The 19,715-nt window shown below is 46.8% G+C and overlaps 1 protein-coding gene across 2 annotated transcripts in view; it reads right to left on the bottom strand.

Annotated features, from left to right (window-relative positions):
- The window catches only part of LOC147035918 (nonsense-mediated mRNA decay factor SMG7-like), a 153,695-nt gene that overhangs the window by 49,425 nt on the left and 84,555 nt on the right, over positions 1 to 19,715 (bottom strand). For both annotated transcript variants that reach the window (XM_085848444.1, XM_085848440.1), the window contains exons 7-9: positions 17,151 to 17,435; positions 16,831 to 16,983; positions 16,463 to 16,546 (exon numbers count right to left, since the gene is read on the bottom strand). In XM_085848444.1, coding sequence (XP_085704570.1) covers positions 16,463 to 16,546; positions 16,831 to 16,983; positions 17,151 to 17,435 — 522 coding nt within the window. The remainder of the gene's footprint in view (positions 1 to 16,462; positions 16,547 to 16,830; positions 16,984 to 17,150; positions 17,436 to 19,715) is intronic.

Below are 19,715 nucleotides of genomic sequence, written 5' to 3'. Positions count from 1 at the left end.
TCACAAAGCTGATAATCAACTGTGCACAAAGCTTGATATTGTTGCGGATTCGCGCCCGCCGGCGTGCGAACGGCCACGTAACTCGAATCGCGGCACGTCGCCCACCGGACGGACAATCCAGTCGTGACCCTCTCGGACCAACGCCGGGAACCAGTCACGGGTGGACCTTTCGGCCTCACCACGATCGTGCCAATCGGCCCCCCGCGTGGGATAGGGTTGCTCGCCAAATTCGACCTACCTAAGTACCCACACGGAGGGTAGACCGGGCGATCGCACCTCGCCGCAGGTCGACTTCGGACACGGGCCACTTTAAGCGACCCGTTCCGTACTATCGGGATAACCGAGCGGTGTTATCGTCGGCCCCGACGGTTCGATTAATTATCGGGCGTATTCAGCCCACTCCCAACCCTTTACGTGAAGTAAGATGGAGATTCAATGAAAGAAAAGACGAAGCGAAACGGGAAAACAGTTCAACATAAAGCACATTTATTTCACGATGAACGGAAAGCACACATATACAATTACACCAAAAGCAAATGTAAAAGAAGAAGAAACACAATATTACACAAAAAGCAAATATAAAAGAGAAACACAATGCAGATCTATTACCGACTACGCGAGCACACGGCAACACTTATGCAGTTTTACTTCACAGACGGCGCCGACAACACATATACCCAAAGCAAAAGAAAAGGACCACCCTCAAGGATGAGGCGGGCCTGGGGCCGAGACCGCGTCGGGCCTACCCGTCTGGTGATGAGCCGCGAAATGGCGCTGGCGCCCCGACTCCGCGGGCCTCGCTGGGACTGCCTGGTATGGGGTGGGAACGGGGCCCCCTTCTCGCACTATCTCAGCGCGGGGGGAAACAGGAGGGGGTTGTTGATGCTCGGGGGATGGAGGATATCTACCTGTCTCGGGTCCCGCTACGAGCGTCTCCACCACGACCTCGGTCGCGCCGCCGGCCTCTCCCTCCACAGCTCCCCGACTCCGACACGAGCACCCCCTCGACCGCCTTCGCCGCCGCCACCTCTCCACAGCTCCGTCCTCTTCACTCTGACTACTACCACTTCTTCCCAGCTCCACCGACAACTCCACTTGACTGACGAACGCGGTCGTTTATATCCCCCGTGGCCTCGCTCCTTCACCTTCGACCCTTTACCTCCTACCCTTCACCTCTAACTGGCTCCCCATTGGACCGAGGAAAAGTGGGCGTGAATGCTTTTTGATCCATGAATTTGCATATAGCGACCACACTCCAACGTACCTGGAGGCGGGGCCAAATCGCCCCACGCTCACCGATAGGACGGAACAGAAGTGGGCGTGAGTCGTTTTTGATCCGTTTTCTTCGGAAAGGCCGGCGCTTTTGCACCCCTGCTCGGTGCGCGCCCTGCACAAGTCCAGTATCGGTGCCCACAAGCGGCGTGGGAATGACGGTGATGCGATGGTTGCGAGGGCGAGTTGTGACGGTAAAGGTCGTGGCTGTTGTTGTGAAGCGGCGTTGTGGTTGGTGGTTGTTGTGTGATGGCTGTTGAGACGTGGTTGATGGTGGTAGTAATGGCGGCTGGTCCAAAATAAAGATAGTAAAAGAAAAACGGCTATCTAAAAGGGTCGCAGCCCGCATGAATGACATTTATTCCCTCTAAACAATGGGTTTGGGCCTAACTACACATATACTTACAGAGATATCTCACCTAAGGGACCTGAATGGTGGTTTGTGAATTTCGTCAACCACAACACTATGAAGTGGGTCCTCATGTTGTGTAGCAAGAGGCAAAGAGAATAGGCTTCCATTTGGTCTTTTGGCACCTTTGAATAAAAACAGTATTTTTGCAATGTTATTTTTGTACAGTTCGAAGGAGGAGGTCCATGTGTACCGAGGTCGAGTCTGAGCTGTTTCAAATGAGGTATCGTAAATGTGCTGACCATTTTCCAAATGAATGCTGAGCCTTAACACAATTGGAGACCTTTAATGGATTGGTAGCTTATACATTCTGGTTCTGGTTTTTGAGGCAACGGTTGGTTCTCTCAGGGGTCTCTGCTGAGTTTCTCAAAGATAAGTTTCTGGTTATTGTCACATTTTGACTGTTTATTTTGTTACCTCCATGTTAACTGTGTGTTCCAACTTTGGTTTTGTTTCAAAATTTGTGCTATTTGGTGAGTTTTCATCGATCTTGTCATATCAGGTTTCCCTGAGGCCGACCCTTGTTCCCATCTCGGTGCATGATCGTGTATATTTGTATTTTATAATTTGTCCGGTTAGATACAAGATAATATTTTTTACTATCATAATCAATAAACAGTTGCCGAATATCTTGTAGAATGGCAGACTAGATAGGTTTTGAAAATGGCGATTTTTATAACTTACGTGACCTCGTGACCTCTTCCCTGACCTTGAACCCGGACAAACGTTATATCGTTGTGCAACACTCATCGACCTCTACCCACATACTAAGTTTCAACGAGATCGGAAAGAAAAATTGTTGATGGACGTGCGTACGTACGGACATTTGGTCCGGCTTTATTATGTCATCTCGGTCGAGATGACCTCATAACCCGGGTTACATGTATGAAGCAAAAACATGTCTTCTGCCTACAATTCAAAACACCTCACTGCACTGGAAAACATGGATGGGAATATTGCACTGTAAAGGGTAGGACTTGTAATACCAAGGAAAACCTGTAGGTGGTGCTATACGATACACATTTACATGGAGAATTTGCGTTCAACTGCCCCTCCATGTCCCCCAAAGACAACCGGCAAAGATTAAAAACACCCCTCTGCACTAATTGGGTTAATGCTGATCCTATGTAGTAAGTCTGGATGTAATCAGGACAGAACTGCAAGAGGAGTAGCAACACACACACACACACACACACACACACACACACACACACACACACACACACACACACACACACACACACACACACACACACACACACACACACACACACACACGAATTATAGCAGGAAAGCAAGAATGGTATGCAGAAAAGTCATTAGGCGAAACAGTTTGGGCAGTTGGTAGACCAGTGCATGGATTAAGCAATGGTATTTGAAAGATTAAGAAATGGTAAATTATGATGCACATTGCTCTTTTTGCACCTGATGATCATGAAGCAAGTAACCTTAAAGAAACTCAGCCTCCGTGTCACACACATTGCAATAGTTCCAATTAGTAGACCAGCCAACCGGTCAAAAAGGTGATGACTGCATTGCATTTTAATAGTTGGCATCCATGCGTAATACAATCCACAATGGGGTGGGTGTTGGGGTGTGACCAGATGCTATTCTCACTATTGACCTTTGAGGTCATTTTTGGGGTAATTAAGGTCTCATGTGGGCCAAATAAGTATAAGACACCTAAATTTGACTTCATTTTCAAAATGGGATATCATAAACAGTGAGCACTTTTCCAGTTGATAGTTCATCAAACTGGGCCAATTTTGAGCCGACATCCATAATCCTGGGAACAATGCATGATCAGGAAATTTATAATGGTGGTCCTGAGGGGTGAGGAAAAAAATTCAAATATTCATTCATCCCTCGACGACAGCGCCATTAACGAGGATTTTTTTTTTCTCGATGAATCAATATTTTCCGAGAATATAACACTGCATATGCCTGGTGTTGGCTTAATGGTGAGGATGGTGAGCTTGGAATCCAGGGGTCTTGAGTTCAATTCCTGCTCGGCTGTTGAATTAATACCAAGTTGGGTCGACAGCCTGCCATCCTTCCGAGGTCTGCGAAATGAGCACCGGCTGGCTGGTATGATTGAGCCGTTCAAGTATCCTGTGTCGGAGTGGCGACCCATCCAGGATTGTGCCCAATAGCCGAGGAGACTGCTTTGGCAGCACCAATGATAAGTACAGAGTATGGTCCCAATGGATAGATGGAATACTGTATCATCACAGTTGATGTTCAAGATAGACCTCAACTCAAACATGATGAACAGTATCAGTTTTATACTTTCAGGGGGTAGCAAGTTAGGGGGAAAGGAATGAGATATGGGAATAAGACACACAAAAATGTGAATTTTGTGAAAGAAGGTATGTTTCTGAAATATGAGCTTTTTCCTCCATGATCACAAAGGTCCATATAGCTACAGCTGATGTTCACAGACGATGTAGGTAACAAATCTCATTTGAGTCTCAGCAACCGCATGTTGGACACAAAGTCTGACCAGCGATAGCCAAGGACTGTCCGAAGAGACCTGAAACCAAAGGAATTAAGTCTCCATGTCAGATCCCTGTTCAGAGTCCAAGTATCACATCCGTAGAGCAAGAATGGAAGCACCAAGGACTTGAGGACTCAGACTTTTGTCTTTTGCAGAGGTACCAGCAGCGCCACACCCCATGATGCAGTGAATCCGACTCCCGAGGCGGATCAAGATGTCCACTGACCTCTGGCTCACAGCAAGCAGAAACATGAACATCACTGCCTAGGAAAGTGAATCTCTCTGTGTCCTCAACATAGTCACCACAAGCAGGTGCAGACAAGATAGCAGCATCCAAGATATCATTGAAAGCCTGGATCTGAGTTTTGACCCAGGAAACCCGTAATCCCAGTGGCTCCGACTTCTCATGCAGCACCTCGAGAGAACCCAAAACGAAATCCAGAGTCTCTGCAAAGATAACTGGGAATGTCAATATCTGACCTTGATTTTGCAGATGATGCAAACGATGCACTACAGCTTGATCTTTCTGACATTCTCCCCAGAATCCAGTCCATACGAGTGCTGAAAAGTGTGGGGGCCAGTACACACCCCTGACGAACTCCAGTAACAACGGGAAATAAGTTATAAGAAAAAAAAAAAAAAAAGGAAATAAGAAATAATAATAACAACAACAGAGATGGTACCACCACACTTCACAGCACTCTCAGTACCAGAGTAGAGTTCAGACATCAGATCGATCAGTTTTGGTGGCACCCCAGGAAGACCAAGAATCCTCCAGAGGACATCCCGATTCACTGAACCAAACGTTTTGCAAAGATGAACATAGGCTGAAAGCAGCTGAAACTCTCGTCTGTGTTAGGTGAGGACCCAAAGGGCAAGGATACGGTCAATCATTGACCTCTTTGGTGTAAAGCCTGACTGCTCTGGGTACTGGTCCTCAAGCAAATGGTGCCAAACCCGATCAAGAATTATCAGAGCAAAGACCTCGGGCAGCACCGAGAGCAGTCATCCCTCGGTCGTTGTTGCCGCCCTGGCGATCACCCTTCCCTTTCCAGAGAGGGACAACAAGGCCCCTCTTCCAGTCAGTTGGGATGATGCCTGTTTTCCATGCAGAGCAAAGAACTGCATGCAACGACATGAGTACAGCATTTCCAGCAGCCGAGAGAAGATCAACATGAATGCCACAGAGCCCAGCTTTACCCCATTTCAACCGGTTCAACAGGTGTTTCCACAAACAAACAAGTTGATTGGAGGGTCTGCAAGAAGGATAGTAAACCCCTGACACCCAACTCAATAGCCGGCTGGAACAGCCTAGTACAACTGCACAAAGTAACCGGCCCAGGGGGCCTTCAAGACGGACTCCTCTGTGAAGAGCCCACCAAACTTAGCTCTAACTGCAGTACACCGAGGGATGGGCTTGGAGGAACACAATGCAAGAACTCCCTGGTAAGCAGGACGAGAATCACTTGACCACAGGTGATGCTCTACCTCCTCACAGATTCCTCACATATAGGCATCCTTGTCCACCTTCAGCGCACGTACAGTTTTACGCCTCAACTCAATGAACAGCTCAGCTCTGTCATTAAGCCTGGCCCTGTGACTCTGGTCAATCATATCCAGTGTCCCTTGAAACACAAAATTCTTCTTCGCCCGTAGATGTTCCAAGACATCCTCCGGCAACATCAAGGATGGAGGTCGTGAAGGGACTCCACAACTCTTCAGGATCCCCGAAAGCACCCAGACCCCTGCAAATCCCCACCCAGCCTGTTCACAAACTCTTCAGCTCCCCTCTCATCCTTGAGCTTACAAACATCCAGCCTTGGCTGGGATGGTACCATTCTCCTGGATTTCACCTGCAACTTCACAGTTCCTACCTCAAGCCTGTGGTCGGTATTGAGGAGCTGATCACTCCAATAGACCCTGCAGTTCTGCATCATCCTCCAGCGACCATCAACGAGCACATGGCGATCTCCTTTGCCACACCACCAGCATTGGAATACCAAGTTCAGCAATGAGCCTCTGAGTGCTGAAACCATGAACCAGACTTCTTACAAAGTCAAGGAACTTATTGCTCTTCTGGGGCACAGCCCCAGACCCGTGGGGACCAACACATGTCTCAGCCATCCCTATCAGTTCCAGTAGATGAATTGAAATCCACCAAGAAGAGAAGAGTATCTCACCTGGGGCACCGATCAACCACATACTCGAGTGTGGCATAAAATGCGTCCTCGGTGAGATCATTCACCTCAGTCGGAGCATATACAGAGAGCAGGGAAACAACACCCAAGGAGTGACGAATCCTTAGTCTCATAATATGCTCGTTGACCGGTGTTACCTCAATTATCATTGGAGTCAGGTTATTGGACACAACGACAGCAACTCCTTGCACATGGAAATCATCAGAGCGACCAGTCCAATAGTAGATGTAACCACCCGCCATGATCTTGCGATGATCCGGTCTCCGAACCTCAGAAAGTGCTGCAATACCGATGCTCAAACGCTTGAGCTCAGATGATAAGAGACAGGTGATCGTCCTCTCTTAGGGATAGGATATTCGAGGCACCCACCCGAAGGTCAGGTCAGGCTAGATTAGATCTATGACTTGCTACAGGTACCATGTAAACCTGTACTAACCTGTTTCATGGTCGGTTTGTGGGCGACTAAACCGTCTTCCACAGCAGATTTCCCAGTGAGGAGGGTGAATGGATATGGACACCTAGCAGGATTAAAAACAAAACCTGTCAAAGGGCGAAGGAGCTCCCTCTGAGCCAACGGCTATCCATATCTTCTGCCCAGCAGTGCCTGTTGAAGTCCTTCTGCAGTTGAGCTACTCTTTTTTTTTTAGGAGGTTGGTGGCAGGATTTGCTCTCCGGCCAGCATAAAACACTTCATTCCGCGAAACCCACACTCACAAAGAAAACTGAAAAACCACTCCGTGGTAGTACATCCTGTGCTGCTGCCTTTTGCTGGGCAGCTCACCAGATGATGGGATTGGGGCAAAGCCTTCTGAATCAAAACTCCTTGATGATAGGAGGAAAATCATGGAGTGAACTCCCTGGGACAGAATGCGGTGGTGTGTGACGGAGTGGTGCTGAGGTGTCGTCCACCAGACGGCGGTCTCCTTTGGTTAAGCTGAAGCAGCCTCCTTCGGATGCGTGTCTGGAATCTCCTATCCAGAAGAGAGGATGATCACCTGTCTGTTATCATCTGAGCTCCAGTGTTTGAACATCTCAGTATTGCAGCACTCTCTGGGGTTCGGAGACCGGATAATGGCAAGATCATGGTGGGTGGTTACACCTACAATTGGTCTGGTCATTGATGGCCATCATGCCCAAGAAGTTGCTGTAGCTGTGGCTGTGTCCAAAAAGCTGACTCAAATGATAATTGAGGTAACACCGGTTAATGAGCATCTGATGAAGATGAGGATTCATCACTCCTTTGGTGTCATTTCCCTGGTCTCTGTAGATGCTCCGATTGAGGCGAGTGATCTCACCAAGAATGACGCATGCTATGCCACGCTCGAGTCTGTGGTTAAGCAGTACCCCAAGCTAGATACACTTCTCGTTTTGGGGGATTTCATTGCATCGACTGGCACTGAGAGGGATGGATAAGAGACATGTGTTGGTCCCCATGGGTCAGGAACTGTGAAGCTGAATAGCACCAAGTTCCTCGACTTTGCAAGAAGTCATGGACTTTGGGTGGCTGGTTCATGGTTTCAGCACCCTCAAGCTCATCAATGGACTTGGTTTTCAACGCTGGTGGTGTGGCAAAGGAGATTGACCATGTGCTCGTTGATGGTCACTAGAGGAAGATTCGGAACTGCATGGTCTACCGGAATGCTCAGTTTCTCAATACCGACAACAAGCTTGTTGTAGCAACTCTAAAGTTGCAGCTCAAATACAGGAGAATGGTACCATCCCAGCCTTGGCTGGATGTTGGCAAGCACAAGGATGAGAAGGTAGTTGAGGAGTTTGCGAACAGGCTGCGTAGGGATTTGGAGGGTCTGAGTGCTTTGGGGAATCCTGAAGAGTTGTGGCGTGCCTTCAAGGCTACCATCCTCTTCCACTGCTAAGTGGAAGTCTTGGAACCTACCGTCAGGCGAAGAATAATTTCGGCTCTCAAAGGACACTGAATACCATTGACCAAAGTCGCAAGGCCAGGCTTAATGGCAGAGCTGAGTTGTTCAGGGAGTTGAGGCATAAAACTGTACGTGCACTGAGGGTGGACAAGAAGGTCGATGTGTGAGGAATCTGAGGGCGCAGAGCATCACCTGTGGTCAAGTGATTCTCATTCCTGCTTACAGGAGAATTTGTCCATTGCGTTCCTCCAACTACGTCCCATGATGTACAGCAGTTATAGCGGTGGATGGTGGGCTCTTGACAGAGGAGTCCGAAGTGAAAGCCCGCTGTGCCGGTTACTTTGAGTGGCTGTGCCAGACTGACCCAACAGCCATTGAGTTGGATCTCAGGGTTGTTACTATCCCTATTTCTAACCCTCTAATCAACTGTGATCCACCTTCGCTTGTGGATACACAGACTGTGGTGAACCGGTTGAAATGAGGTTAAGCTCCTGGGATCTGTGGCATCCATGCTGAACTTCTCAAGGCTGGTGGAAATGTTGTACCCATGTCGTTGCATGTAGTTCTGTGCTCTGTTTGGAACACAGGCATCATTGCAACTGACTGGAAGAGGGAGGGGCATTCTTGTCCCTCTCTGAAAAGGGAATGGCGATCGCCAGGACTGCAACAACTACCAAGGGGTGACGCTGCTCACAGTGCCGAGCAAGGTCTTGGCTCTGGGCACTGAGCTCAAGCAGATGGTGGCAAGCCTGATCACTAATTATCCGCCAGTCAGGCTTTACACCAAAGGAGGTCAACGATTGACCGCATCCTTGCTCTTCGGGTCCTCACCGAAAGTAGACGAGAATTTTGGCAAGGGCTGCTTGCAGCTTATGTTGATCTCTATAAAGCATTTGATTCAGTGAATTGGGATGCCCTCTGGAGGATTCTTGGTCTCCGTGGGGTATCACCAAAGATTATCAATCTGATGTCTGAACTGTACTCCAGTAACAACTGGAAATAAGTCAGAGATGGAATCACCACATCTCATAGCACACTCAGTACCAGTGTTCGTCAAGGGAGTGTACTGACCCCCACACTTTTCAGCACTTGTATCGACTGGAATCTCGGGAGGATGTTGAAGAGATTAAGCTGCGGTGCATCGTTTGGGAATGTCAAGATCTCTGACCTTGATTTCGCAGATGATGTAGTCATCTTTGCAGAGACTCTAGATATCATTTTGGGGTCCCTCGAGGTGCTGAATGAGGAGTCAGAGCCGCTGGGATTACGGGTTTCCTGGGTCAAAACAAAGATCCAGGCTTTCAATTACATCTTGGATGCTGCTGTTTTGTCTGTACCTGATGCTGTGTGGACTGTGCTTCCCCACTGATGGACCTCTGGTGGCTTTTACTTATTGCTGCATTTGAGCCTGGGAAGTAACTGCTGAAATCTCTGTCCGGGTTCTTCCTGACAACTTTGTTCCCTTCACATTTTTTTCTAATTAAAAAAATATATATATTTTTGACAATTCTCTCCATTAATTCTAATTCTTGCTTTTTCTTCTCTTTTACTCTCCATTCCTCACTTTCATTATCCATCTCTCAGGAGATGTGAATTCTTGCAGAAATTTTTCTGGAAAGCTCACTTGGATAGGTTTGAGGGAGGGAGAGTAGCGGCTGAAACCCGAATCTCATCCAGTTTGCTCCTGATGACTCCATCCTTGCTCTTCACTTCTTCGGGTTCCTTCGTGATCTTTTGCTTCAGTATATCTATAGACTTAAACAATGTTCAGGGGTCACTTGCCTGAAATGGCCCCGTGTTGTTCTGTGGTCACTTTGACATAAACAAACACAAATAAAAAAAAATGAAACATTTTGTTAACAGGATAGCTGAGAGGTGTACATGCTCGCTCTGAACTGTCGAGCCTGGGTTTGAAACCCGACCCAGCTAAAAACTGTTATCACAAGCAGGGTAAAAAAACAAAATGTAAAAATTTCACAAGCAGGGTGATTCATCCATGTGTGAAGTTAAACTGGACATCACATCTGCCAGAATCCAACCCCCTTTCTCCTCCACCTCTCATCCCTCTGTCTCTGTCTCACCACCCCCAAGCCCCCCCCACCCCTCTCTCCCTCGTTCTCTCACCCCTCACCCTCTCTTTCCATCTCAGAATGTATCTGGACAGTGGTTTTTCCCAGATGGTGGTCATCTCCGCACGTATTCGGATGGTGGTTGTCTCCGCACGTATTCGGATGGTGGTTATCTCCACGCGTATTCGGATGGTGGTTATCTCCACGCGTATTCGGATGGTGGTTATCTCCACACGTGTTCGGATGGTGGTTATCTCCACGTATTCGGATGGTGGTTATCTCCACGCGTATTTGGATGGTGGTTATCTCCACACGTGTTCAGATGGTGGTTATCTCCACACGTATTCGGATGGTGGATATCTTCATACATGTCTGGATGGGGGTTAATGCTGGATGGACCCTCCCCTCACACTGACTTACCTTGTCCTCCCCTCACGCTAACTTCTCTTTATGTATCTGGATGGTGGTTATCTCCGCATGTATCCAAATAGTGGTTATCGCCGTACGTATCTGGAAGGTGGTCATCTTCGTACGTATCCGGACAGTGGTTATCTCCGGATGGTGGTCATGTTTGGATGGACCCTCCACTCACACTACCTTCCCTTGCCCTCCCCTGTCCTCCCCTCACACCCTCCTCTCACACTGCCTTCCCTTCCCCCACCCTTCCACACTCCCATCCTCTCTCCCAACCCATTTTTGCTCCCCCTTGTTCCTCACCCGTCCTCACTCCCCCCTCCTCACTCACCCCCTCCTCACTCACCCTCCTTCCTCACTCCCCATTCCTCCTTGCTGCCCCCTCCTTCCTTGCTCCCCCCACCCCGCCTCCTTACTCCCTTAATATTTCTGTCGGCGAAGCGACGTGTTGTATTTGCTAGTCTATCATAATAAATGTCAGTGTGGACGTGTCAGTCAGTCAGTCAGTCAGTCAGTCTGTCTCCTCCGTAACTCTAAAACCATGAAACCTAGTGGCCCCCAACCATTGCATGCATACTCGGGGAACTCAAAGGGAGTGCACAAATGAAAACTGGGTGTTTGAATAAATTTAAACACCCCTTTGGAAGATTATTTAGGTGGTGCTCATCACAAGAAAAAGAAAAAAAAAGAAGCCTCCACAAGTTGGTGGCACATCATCTTGGTCAGCCCTCTGTCACATCGCTGGGTTAAGCCACCATTTTGTTTAGCCTGCCTTGCCTTGGAATAATTGTCAAAATTTGGAATGAAATTGAAAATTTAAAGAAATTACCAATTCTAATAACTCAGCATATGTATTGTTGCGAATTCGCGCCCGCCGGCGTGCGATCGGCCGCTCGACTCGAATGGGGGCCGCCTCGCCCACCGGAACAGACAATTCAGTCGTGACCCTCTCGGACCAACGCTGGGAGCTAGTCACGGGTGGAGGTTTAACCTCACCACGATCGTGCCAATTGCCCACCCGCGCAGGATAGGGTCGCTCGCCAAATTCAATCTACCGAAGTACCTGCGCGAATGGTCGACCGGGCGATCGCACCTCGCCGCAGGTCGACTCCGGACACGAGCCGCTTGGGCGGCCCGTTCCGTGCTATCGGGATAACCGAACGGTGTTATCGCCGACCTGGACGGTTCAGATTAATTACCGGGCGTATTAAGCCCACTACGAACCCTTTACGTGAAGCAGGATGGAGGGTCAATAAAGAAAAGACGAAGCGAAACGGGAAAACAGTTCACACAATGCACATTTATTACGCGACACACGGAAGCACACATATACAGCCAAACAGTCAAAATGCACATATATCAGTTAAAACAAAAGAAACAATGACGCAGAGTTGCTACCGAATACGCGTACACACGGCAACACTTATACAGTTCTACTTTACAGACGGCGCCAACACACATTTACTCAAAAGCAAAGGAAAGAAGCCACCCTCATAGACAAGGGGGCAGACAGGCCTGCAGGCCAATATGTGCGCGTGACCTGAAGGAGCGGCCAGGCCCGCGAGACCGGGGGGGGGGGTCCTACCCGCGTCCTCGTGACTCGTTGGCGGACGAGCCGCAGATGTGGCTGTGCCCCGACTCCGTGCCCCTTGGCGGGTTTCATTGGCACGACGTTTGGAGTGGGGTGGGAACGGGGCCCCCTTTTTACACTATCTCAGCGTGGGGGAAAGGGGGAATTGTTGATGCCCTGGGGGAGGAGAATGGCTGGCTGGCTTGGGTCCGGCGATGAGCGATCTCACACCGCGACCTCGTCGCCGACCGCCGTCCTTCTCGCCTCGGACCCGAGCTCCTTTGCCTCTTCCCGCAACTCTCCTCAGCCGACTGCAGAACCCAACTGGATGCCACACCGATGACTTCGCCACCCGACTCCACGCTCTGCCACACCGATGACTCGACTCACTCTGCCCTGCCGACACACACTGCTACTGCAACACTCTGCCACGATTCGCCTTGCGCTCGCCGTTTTATAGGCCGGCAGGAGAAAACAATATACAAATATCCGGATCAGGATGACCTCGGGGGCGGAGTCACGCTCGCCAATTGGACGGAGGAAAAGTGGGCGTGAACCTCCCCTGATCCTAGAATTTGCATATATCGATTTCACACAGACGCGCCTGGAGTTGGGGCCAAGCCGCTCTACGCTTACTAATTGGACGGATCAGAAGTGGGCGTGTAGCGTTCTTGATCCGAATTCTCCCTCCGAAAGGCCGCTACTCGCACTCGCGGCTCGGTGCGTATCGCTGAACGAGCCCAAGACAGCCCGACGCTCAGTGTTCACAGGTGGTGCGGGAATGGCTGTAGAAGGAGAGAGGTGAGGGTGGTGGAGGGTTTATCGGTGGTGGTTTGATGGTTATGGTGCCGTTTGGGAATGACGGTGATGCGATGTTTGCGGGATTGAGTTGTGAAGGTAAAGGTCATGGCTGTTGGCGTTGTTGTTGTTGTTGTTGTTGTTGTCTGAGGGTTGGAGCGTGGTTGCAGTTGGTGACGATGGCTGGCGTGGTGGTTGTTGTGTGATGGCGGTTGAGACGTGGTTGGTTCAAAATAAAGATAGAACAGAAAAACGGCTATCGCAAAGCGTCGCAGCCTGAATGAATCACATAAATTCCCTCTAGACAACGGATTTGGGGCTAACTACACATGTACTTAGAGATATCTCACTTACGGGCCCTTCATGGTGTAATGCGAATTTCCACAGCCGTAACAGTATGTATATACAGTACCTTCAGAAAGTATTCACACCCCTTGACTTTTGTCACAATTTGTTGTTACAGCCTGAATTTTAAATGGATTAAATTTAAATATTTTATCACCAATCCACACAAAATACACATTCATGACAAAGTAAAAACAGGCTTTTCGAAATTTTTACAAATCAACTAAAAATGAAAAGGGGAAATGTCTAGCATCAATTAGTATTCAACCCCCGGAGTCAATACTTTGTAGAAGCACCTTTGGCAGCAATTACAGCTTTGAGTATTCTTGGTATGGGGTATTAATTGATAAATTGGTTGATATATTACTCGAACAGAAATACCCGTTATCGCCCGTCAGCATGGGCTGTCCAGGCAGACCGCCGAGACAGACACGGACTTCGCAGACAAAATGGGCAATGACTGCTTTTCCCACTGTTGCAGACTGACTAGGTGTCTTGTATGTTATGGGATTGTCCAGTTTCATACTTTTCCCGGACGCCATTTGTGCCTGTGCCATGTCAGTGAGGTGTCGATGTCCCTTCCCAGTGGATGGGGATTGTGGTTGGGGGGAGGGGTGGGGAGGGTGGAAGGGGTGATGTTGGATGGTGGTGGGTATTGTTGGGGGTGGGGGGGATGGTGGAGAGGGGGGGTGGCATGGTGGTAGGTATTGTGGGGATATATTTGATGGAAGGATGGTGGAGGGGTGTGGATAACCTGAAAGTTTTAGCATCCTTGGTTAAATCCTCTTGGAGGAGTAGATGATACGTACATACTTTCTCTGCACTATAAATAGATGGTGGTTCATTTGATTTGTAGAAATTTGTTGATAATAGGTAATTATTTTTCCAGTGCTCTTGAGGTAACTGCAGCGCGATGGCAACAGGTGTTTGATTCACCGCTCAAATCGTCTGTGTATATGTTCTGGTAACTGGGCAGAGATGGTGTTAGTTTTGAGCAACAGCTGTTTCTTCTGCTTAATCATGGGGATGGCATTCTCCCTCAATCATGGTAGATAACCACTGGATCTAGTCATCTCTGTTGTTTCATAACTGCTCTGTGACATGTTCCGAGTACAAAAGCGAACATTTTCTCGACCCGATCCACACGTGGGGATTTCGGACAAACCTCGTCCAATTCTTGGCAAACTTAGGTCGTTTTGGCCATTGGTGTAGCATGATAGCATCTCGATTTGTATAACTACAACTACCAGGGATGCATCGACTCAGCATATTTGAGAAGTTCAAAAAATATTCGCCGTTTAAGTTAAACCGTACTGCACGTCTGTGACGCTCGCCTTCATGGTGAGACGACACGGCTAATCGTGAAGAAGGTTTCGTCTTTCAATTGCAAAATTACCCAGTTTGTAAATCGGAAATTGGAAAAAGACATCATATCTATTTTATGGGGTATCAAGGGATAGATTCGTGTCGAGGTGATCTGAGCATCTGGGTACCCCTTTAATATGTTGTTTTTCACACCTACAATTAGTCCCACCTTCTTGTGTGGTCAAGCAGGGAGAATTTAACCCAAGTCTTTCACGAGCCAGCTGGCCAGGCCTGGTATGTGATGAAATATGGGTTAGAGCAGGAATTTGGAATTTGTTTAAGATGCCTGCGATGGCTCGTCTACTATTCACAAAGGACACCATGGGATATTCAACGTACACCAACTAATGTCGGCAGACAGGATGCCCAGTTTTACATCCATCCGAGGGACAACACACCCACTGATGAATCACCCTGCCAACGAAACACCAGGATGACGGTTTATAGCTGTGTCCAGATACCAACGCAGGGTAGATAGCTCAGAGCAGAGTTTGCAAACATCTATGCTGTCCTGCCAACTCTCTTTATAATAGAGTACAATCTACCGGTATAAAGCACAGTGTGTATCTGTGTATGTGTGAATTTGTCTGTTTCTCTTCATAAGGACGACTTGAGTAGGGTTTTAGAGGCCAATCTTTTAACACGACTGTGTGTTCGCTATGCTCCGAAGATACAAAAGACCCCAAGGATTCGAAAGACAAAAAAGACCCCGAGGACCCAAAAGACTCCAAGGAAGAGTAATATCGCCTCTCTTATTAGAATTGTAAATGGTGATTTGCAAACCGAGCCTGAAGGGCAGTGTACAGAAGCATTTTTTTTAAAATAACAATAAATACAAGGCACAGGGAGGTTCAGTTTGCTGCACATGATGTGCAACATTCGCAAAGTAAAACGAGTGTTCATTTACATCCGTAGGATGTCAAATAAATTAAGAAGATAGAAGCACACCTGACACAAGGTCGAGGCTTCAAACTATGGCACGTTCATGAGGCTGTACCATCAAAACAAAACATCCCAGAAGATCAAGAAAATCGGGTCAAATTTGTGCATGCAGTGCTTTAAAATGACACTTCTTCTTGCTCCAAAACATCATATCTTCAAGTCTACGTGAATATTTTGAATAAAGTAACTCCAACCCATCATTTTTGACAGGCTTTTATACTAGTTGTAAAATAAAAACCACTATGACAGGCAACTTCTTGAGCACACATTTTGGAGCCACGTCCCCAAGACTGGGCTTTGCTCTGGTATAGCCAATGGACACTTTCTCCAATATGCACATTATATATCATACTTTATAAAGAAAGTGATTTTGATAAACACTTTCACTTCTTACCTTTTATCAATGCTCGATTAAAAAGCTGCTAAGTATTTTGCCAAATACCCAAACATCAAATTTTTAAAAACTAATTTCACAAAGGACGACTGAACCTTATATGGACCATCAGGCAAGGCAAGTTGCGTGACCATCAGGCAAGGCAGTTGCTGACAGAACTGAGAACAATTTTTTTTTAAGCCAGACCTACTTCGAATCAACTAAAACTCAGTATAAATGAATAGAAAACAATCAAATCAATATCGGCAATGTTTTTAAATGTTCTGGGATGGGAATTATATTGTGAACAATCAATAGCCTCCTACCCACCTGACCAAAACTGTTGAAAGGGTTGACTCCAGCTGCCGTGAAGTGCGCACCATCACCCAACCTCTCTCGTCTACGGGACGACGACTGAATAAACAATGATTGGAGTGAGTGGGAGGGTGGGAAAGGGTGCATGTTACTAAAACAATAACTCATGCAGAAACACCAAGCAACAATGTGCTCATGCTGCCAAGTGACCTCATACTTTGAAAGTCATTACTCAAGAAGAAAGCCAGGAAATGTAAATAAAGTCTTCCTGAGCCAATTACAAATTAAATGGAGTGATTGTAATGTTAATATTCAAATGGTTAGGCACACAGTTAGGTGAAGCGCACGGCAGGAAGCCTGCCTGTATAAAATATGAGACGTACAGTTGTGTGGACGGTAGGCATAGCAAGTGGGGCACCAGGAGCTTGACAGAAGTCCGGACGGCTCCCAGGGCTGGTGCCCATAACCATTGCTTCTCCTCGGCTACCAAACAAATCCATCACTTCACCATGACTGTGCAGCAAACCTTGAGGATCCTGAATGAATACATTCTTTTTTGAAAGGCCAGTTTGGAGGATTTACAATCATTACAGATGTAAAGATAGATGTAATCACACTAATTATAATGGCTCTTGGTGGAAGTGAACCAATACAACATCCACACAATCTCAAATAAATAAATAAATAAATATACATATTGCACCTCATAAGATGGGACGCAGGTCAAACGGTCAGTCACTGGCTTTGCCGTTGGTAGTTCCTGCATGAGCTGTCCACGCTGGTGCCAAGTGTGACCAGCCGGCCCTCCAGGAAAGCCAAAAGCAGAGTCCCAGGTGCTCGTGGTAGAGTCGCCAAGTTGGGATAACAGACCACCCAAGGGACTTCCTCCAAAATGGGCTGGGGATACAGGCATCTGTGATGACGATTGTGGGGACTTGGTTAGACCAGCTAGAATTTGTGATGCGAGCCAGGCTTGGTTGTCAGACATCTGTGGAAAGAATGGCAGCAGAGGTTGATGGATTTCATCCAGGAATCAAAAACTTAGGAACGGCATACAGGCTAACAAGAAGACACAACCGCAGCATTGAAATAAATAAGAGATATGCAGCCGCTAAGGTAAATGCCCCAACCCAAAGAATTCTTCTGTAATTAGTCAGGATTGCGGGGGCTTTCCGTCACTTATCCGAGGCTTGTTGTGAGCTGGGGGGGGGGGGGAAAGGAATGTGCTGGGGTTTGCGAAAATGGGTTTAATTTCAGTAAATATACAGAGACAGATTACAGAGGGAACAATTTAAAGACTTAATGGCAGGTAATGGTGCAGAAGCTTGTGGACACATGACAGTGGAGAAGGGTTATGGTTATGAGAATGTAAACAAACTTCGAAAATTGCCTTGTCATTATAACATAATTATGCTCAACATGTATTGCTGATATAACTCGTCTATTTATACTTTATATTATAATATAGTGTTCGGCACTTCCTCGAGGCATCGACACAAGTAAACCAGTCACCCAGAGGGCAGCACGGTATAAAAGATTTATGGGCAACAACATGTCCTGTCTATTGTTTAAAAGGTGAAGCCAATGGATGACACGAGACAGGATATTCAATAATAAATTTATCCCTACCGTCTGCCTTTTAAATAGAAATGCATTTATTAAGCATCCCATAATAATGATCTTAAAAGAAACACTCAATGATTTTTTTTTGAAAAACCGAAATTATAAAAATACACATATTCCACGTATCAATGCAGCTTTGAATTAACTCATGACTTTGGAGTCGGTAACCTATCTCAGATTGTCAGTTATTTAAATAAAACTCCAGCAGGATACGAATGGATGGTGAAATTGGTTGTGAACACATTTGAAGCAGCCTTGCCCAGTTGAGTATGCACAGGTTGAAGTCTGACCGACCAGTCAAGTTGCACGTTCTCAGAGGATGAGCTTGGTATCATCGAAGCAAGCAGCTGAATCTGAGTCCACTTCTCACCGTTGAACACCACAATGCAGACCGGCTGCTGGACAGTGAGGAGAGAACAGGCTTTTTGCCATCTCAATGTGATCAGAGAGGAAATGCCTGCTTGGATGTCATCTCCAAGACACCGACAAGGCAGTAGATTCAACAAGTACTGACCGGGCAATAGACAAGATCGACCAGCATCCGCAGTGCGTAGATGGTTCTTCATTCAGGGCTTTGGAGTTGCAGAACCAGTCTTGGTTTGCATGCAGTTCTCTGAACACCCTCTTTGCTGTTTGAGCCCAGTTTAAAAATGAAATTAGCAGCAGGGCTAATATACTAGATGACCCATGAACCCGTTGAGTTCCCATTGTGACAGCGGTTGATGAAAAAAAAAATCATTTCAAGAAAAAACAAAAGATAGCTTCAGCAAACTATACCACTGAGGTTGTTTGCATTGATCAAATTCTCCCGAAGAGTACTTTTCAGAATCGGGAATTGATTTTTTTATAATTTTTTCGTTGCCCGATTTGGACGAAACTTGATACTGCGCACCGCAGGAGAATGGTGAGTAAGGTGGCACTAAATTTTTTGCGCTATCGTGTACCATTTTGGCTGTATTTCTGGAACATACATACATACATACATACATACATACATACATACATACATACAAGATGAGAGTTTTAATAATATATCAATGAACACGGAAGTATTAGATCAAAATGGCGATGTTTATTTTATGCTTAAAAATAAATCATTCTTTGTCTAAACAAAATGTTTGAGATTTTTAAATAAATCATTTCAAGAAAAAAAGAGATAGCGCCAGCGAACGAAACCACTGAGGTTGTTTGCATTGATCAAATTCTCCCAAAGAGTACTTGACTGAATCGGGAATTGATGTTTTTATAATTTTTTTCATTGCCCAATTTGAACGAAACTTGATATTGCACGGAATCAAAAACAAAAATCCTGAAAATCACATTGTATGATTTTTAAATAATTAATTTGCATTTTATTGCATGAAATAAGTATTTGATCACCAACAAACCAGTAAGAATTCCGTCTCTCACAGACGTGTTAGTTTTGTCTTTAAGAAGCCGTCCCATTCTCCACTCATAACCTGTATTAACTGCACCTGTTTGAACTCGTTATCTGAATAAAAGACAGCTGTCCACACTCAATCAATCAGACTCCAAGCTCTCCACAATGGGCAAGACGAGAGAGCTGTCTAAGGACATCAGGGACAAAATTGTAGACATGCACAAGGCTGGGATGGGCTACAGGACAATAGGCAAGCAGCTTGGT

The sequence above is a fragment of the Eptatretus burgeri genome, chromosome 1 (genome assembly GCF_056783735.1).
Source record: "Eptatretus burgeri isolate ZD-2024b chromosome 1, Ebu_testis_v1, whole genome shotgun sequence".
Taxonomy (NCBI): Eukaryota; Metazoa; Chordata; class Myxini; order Myxiniformes; family Myxinidae; genus Eptatretus; species Eptatretus burgeri.
Note: the sequence above shows the minus strand (reverse complement) of the source record. Positions and strands in the feature narration are given on the sequence as shown.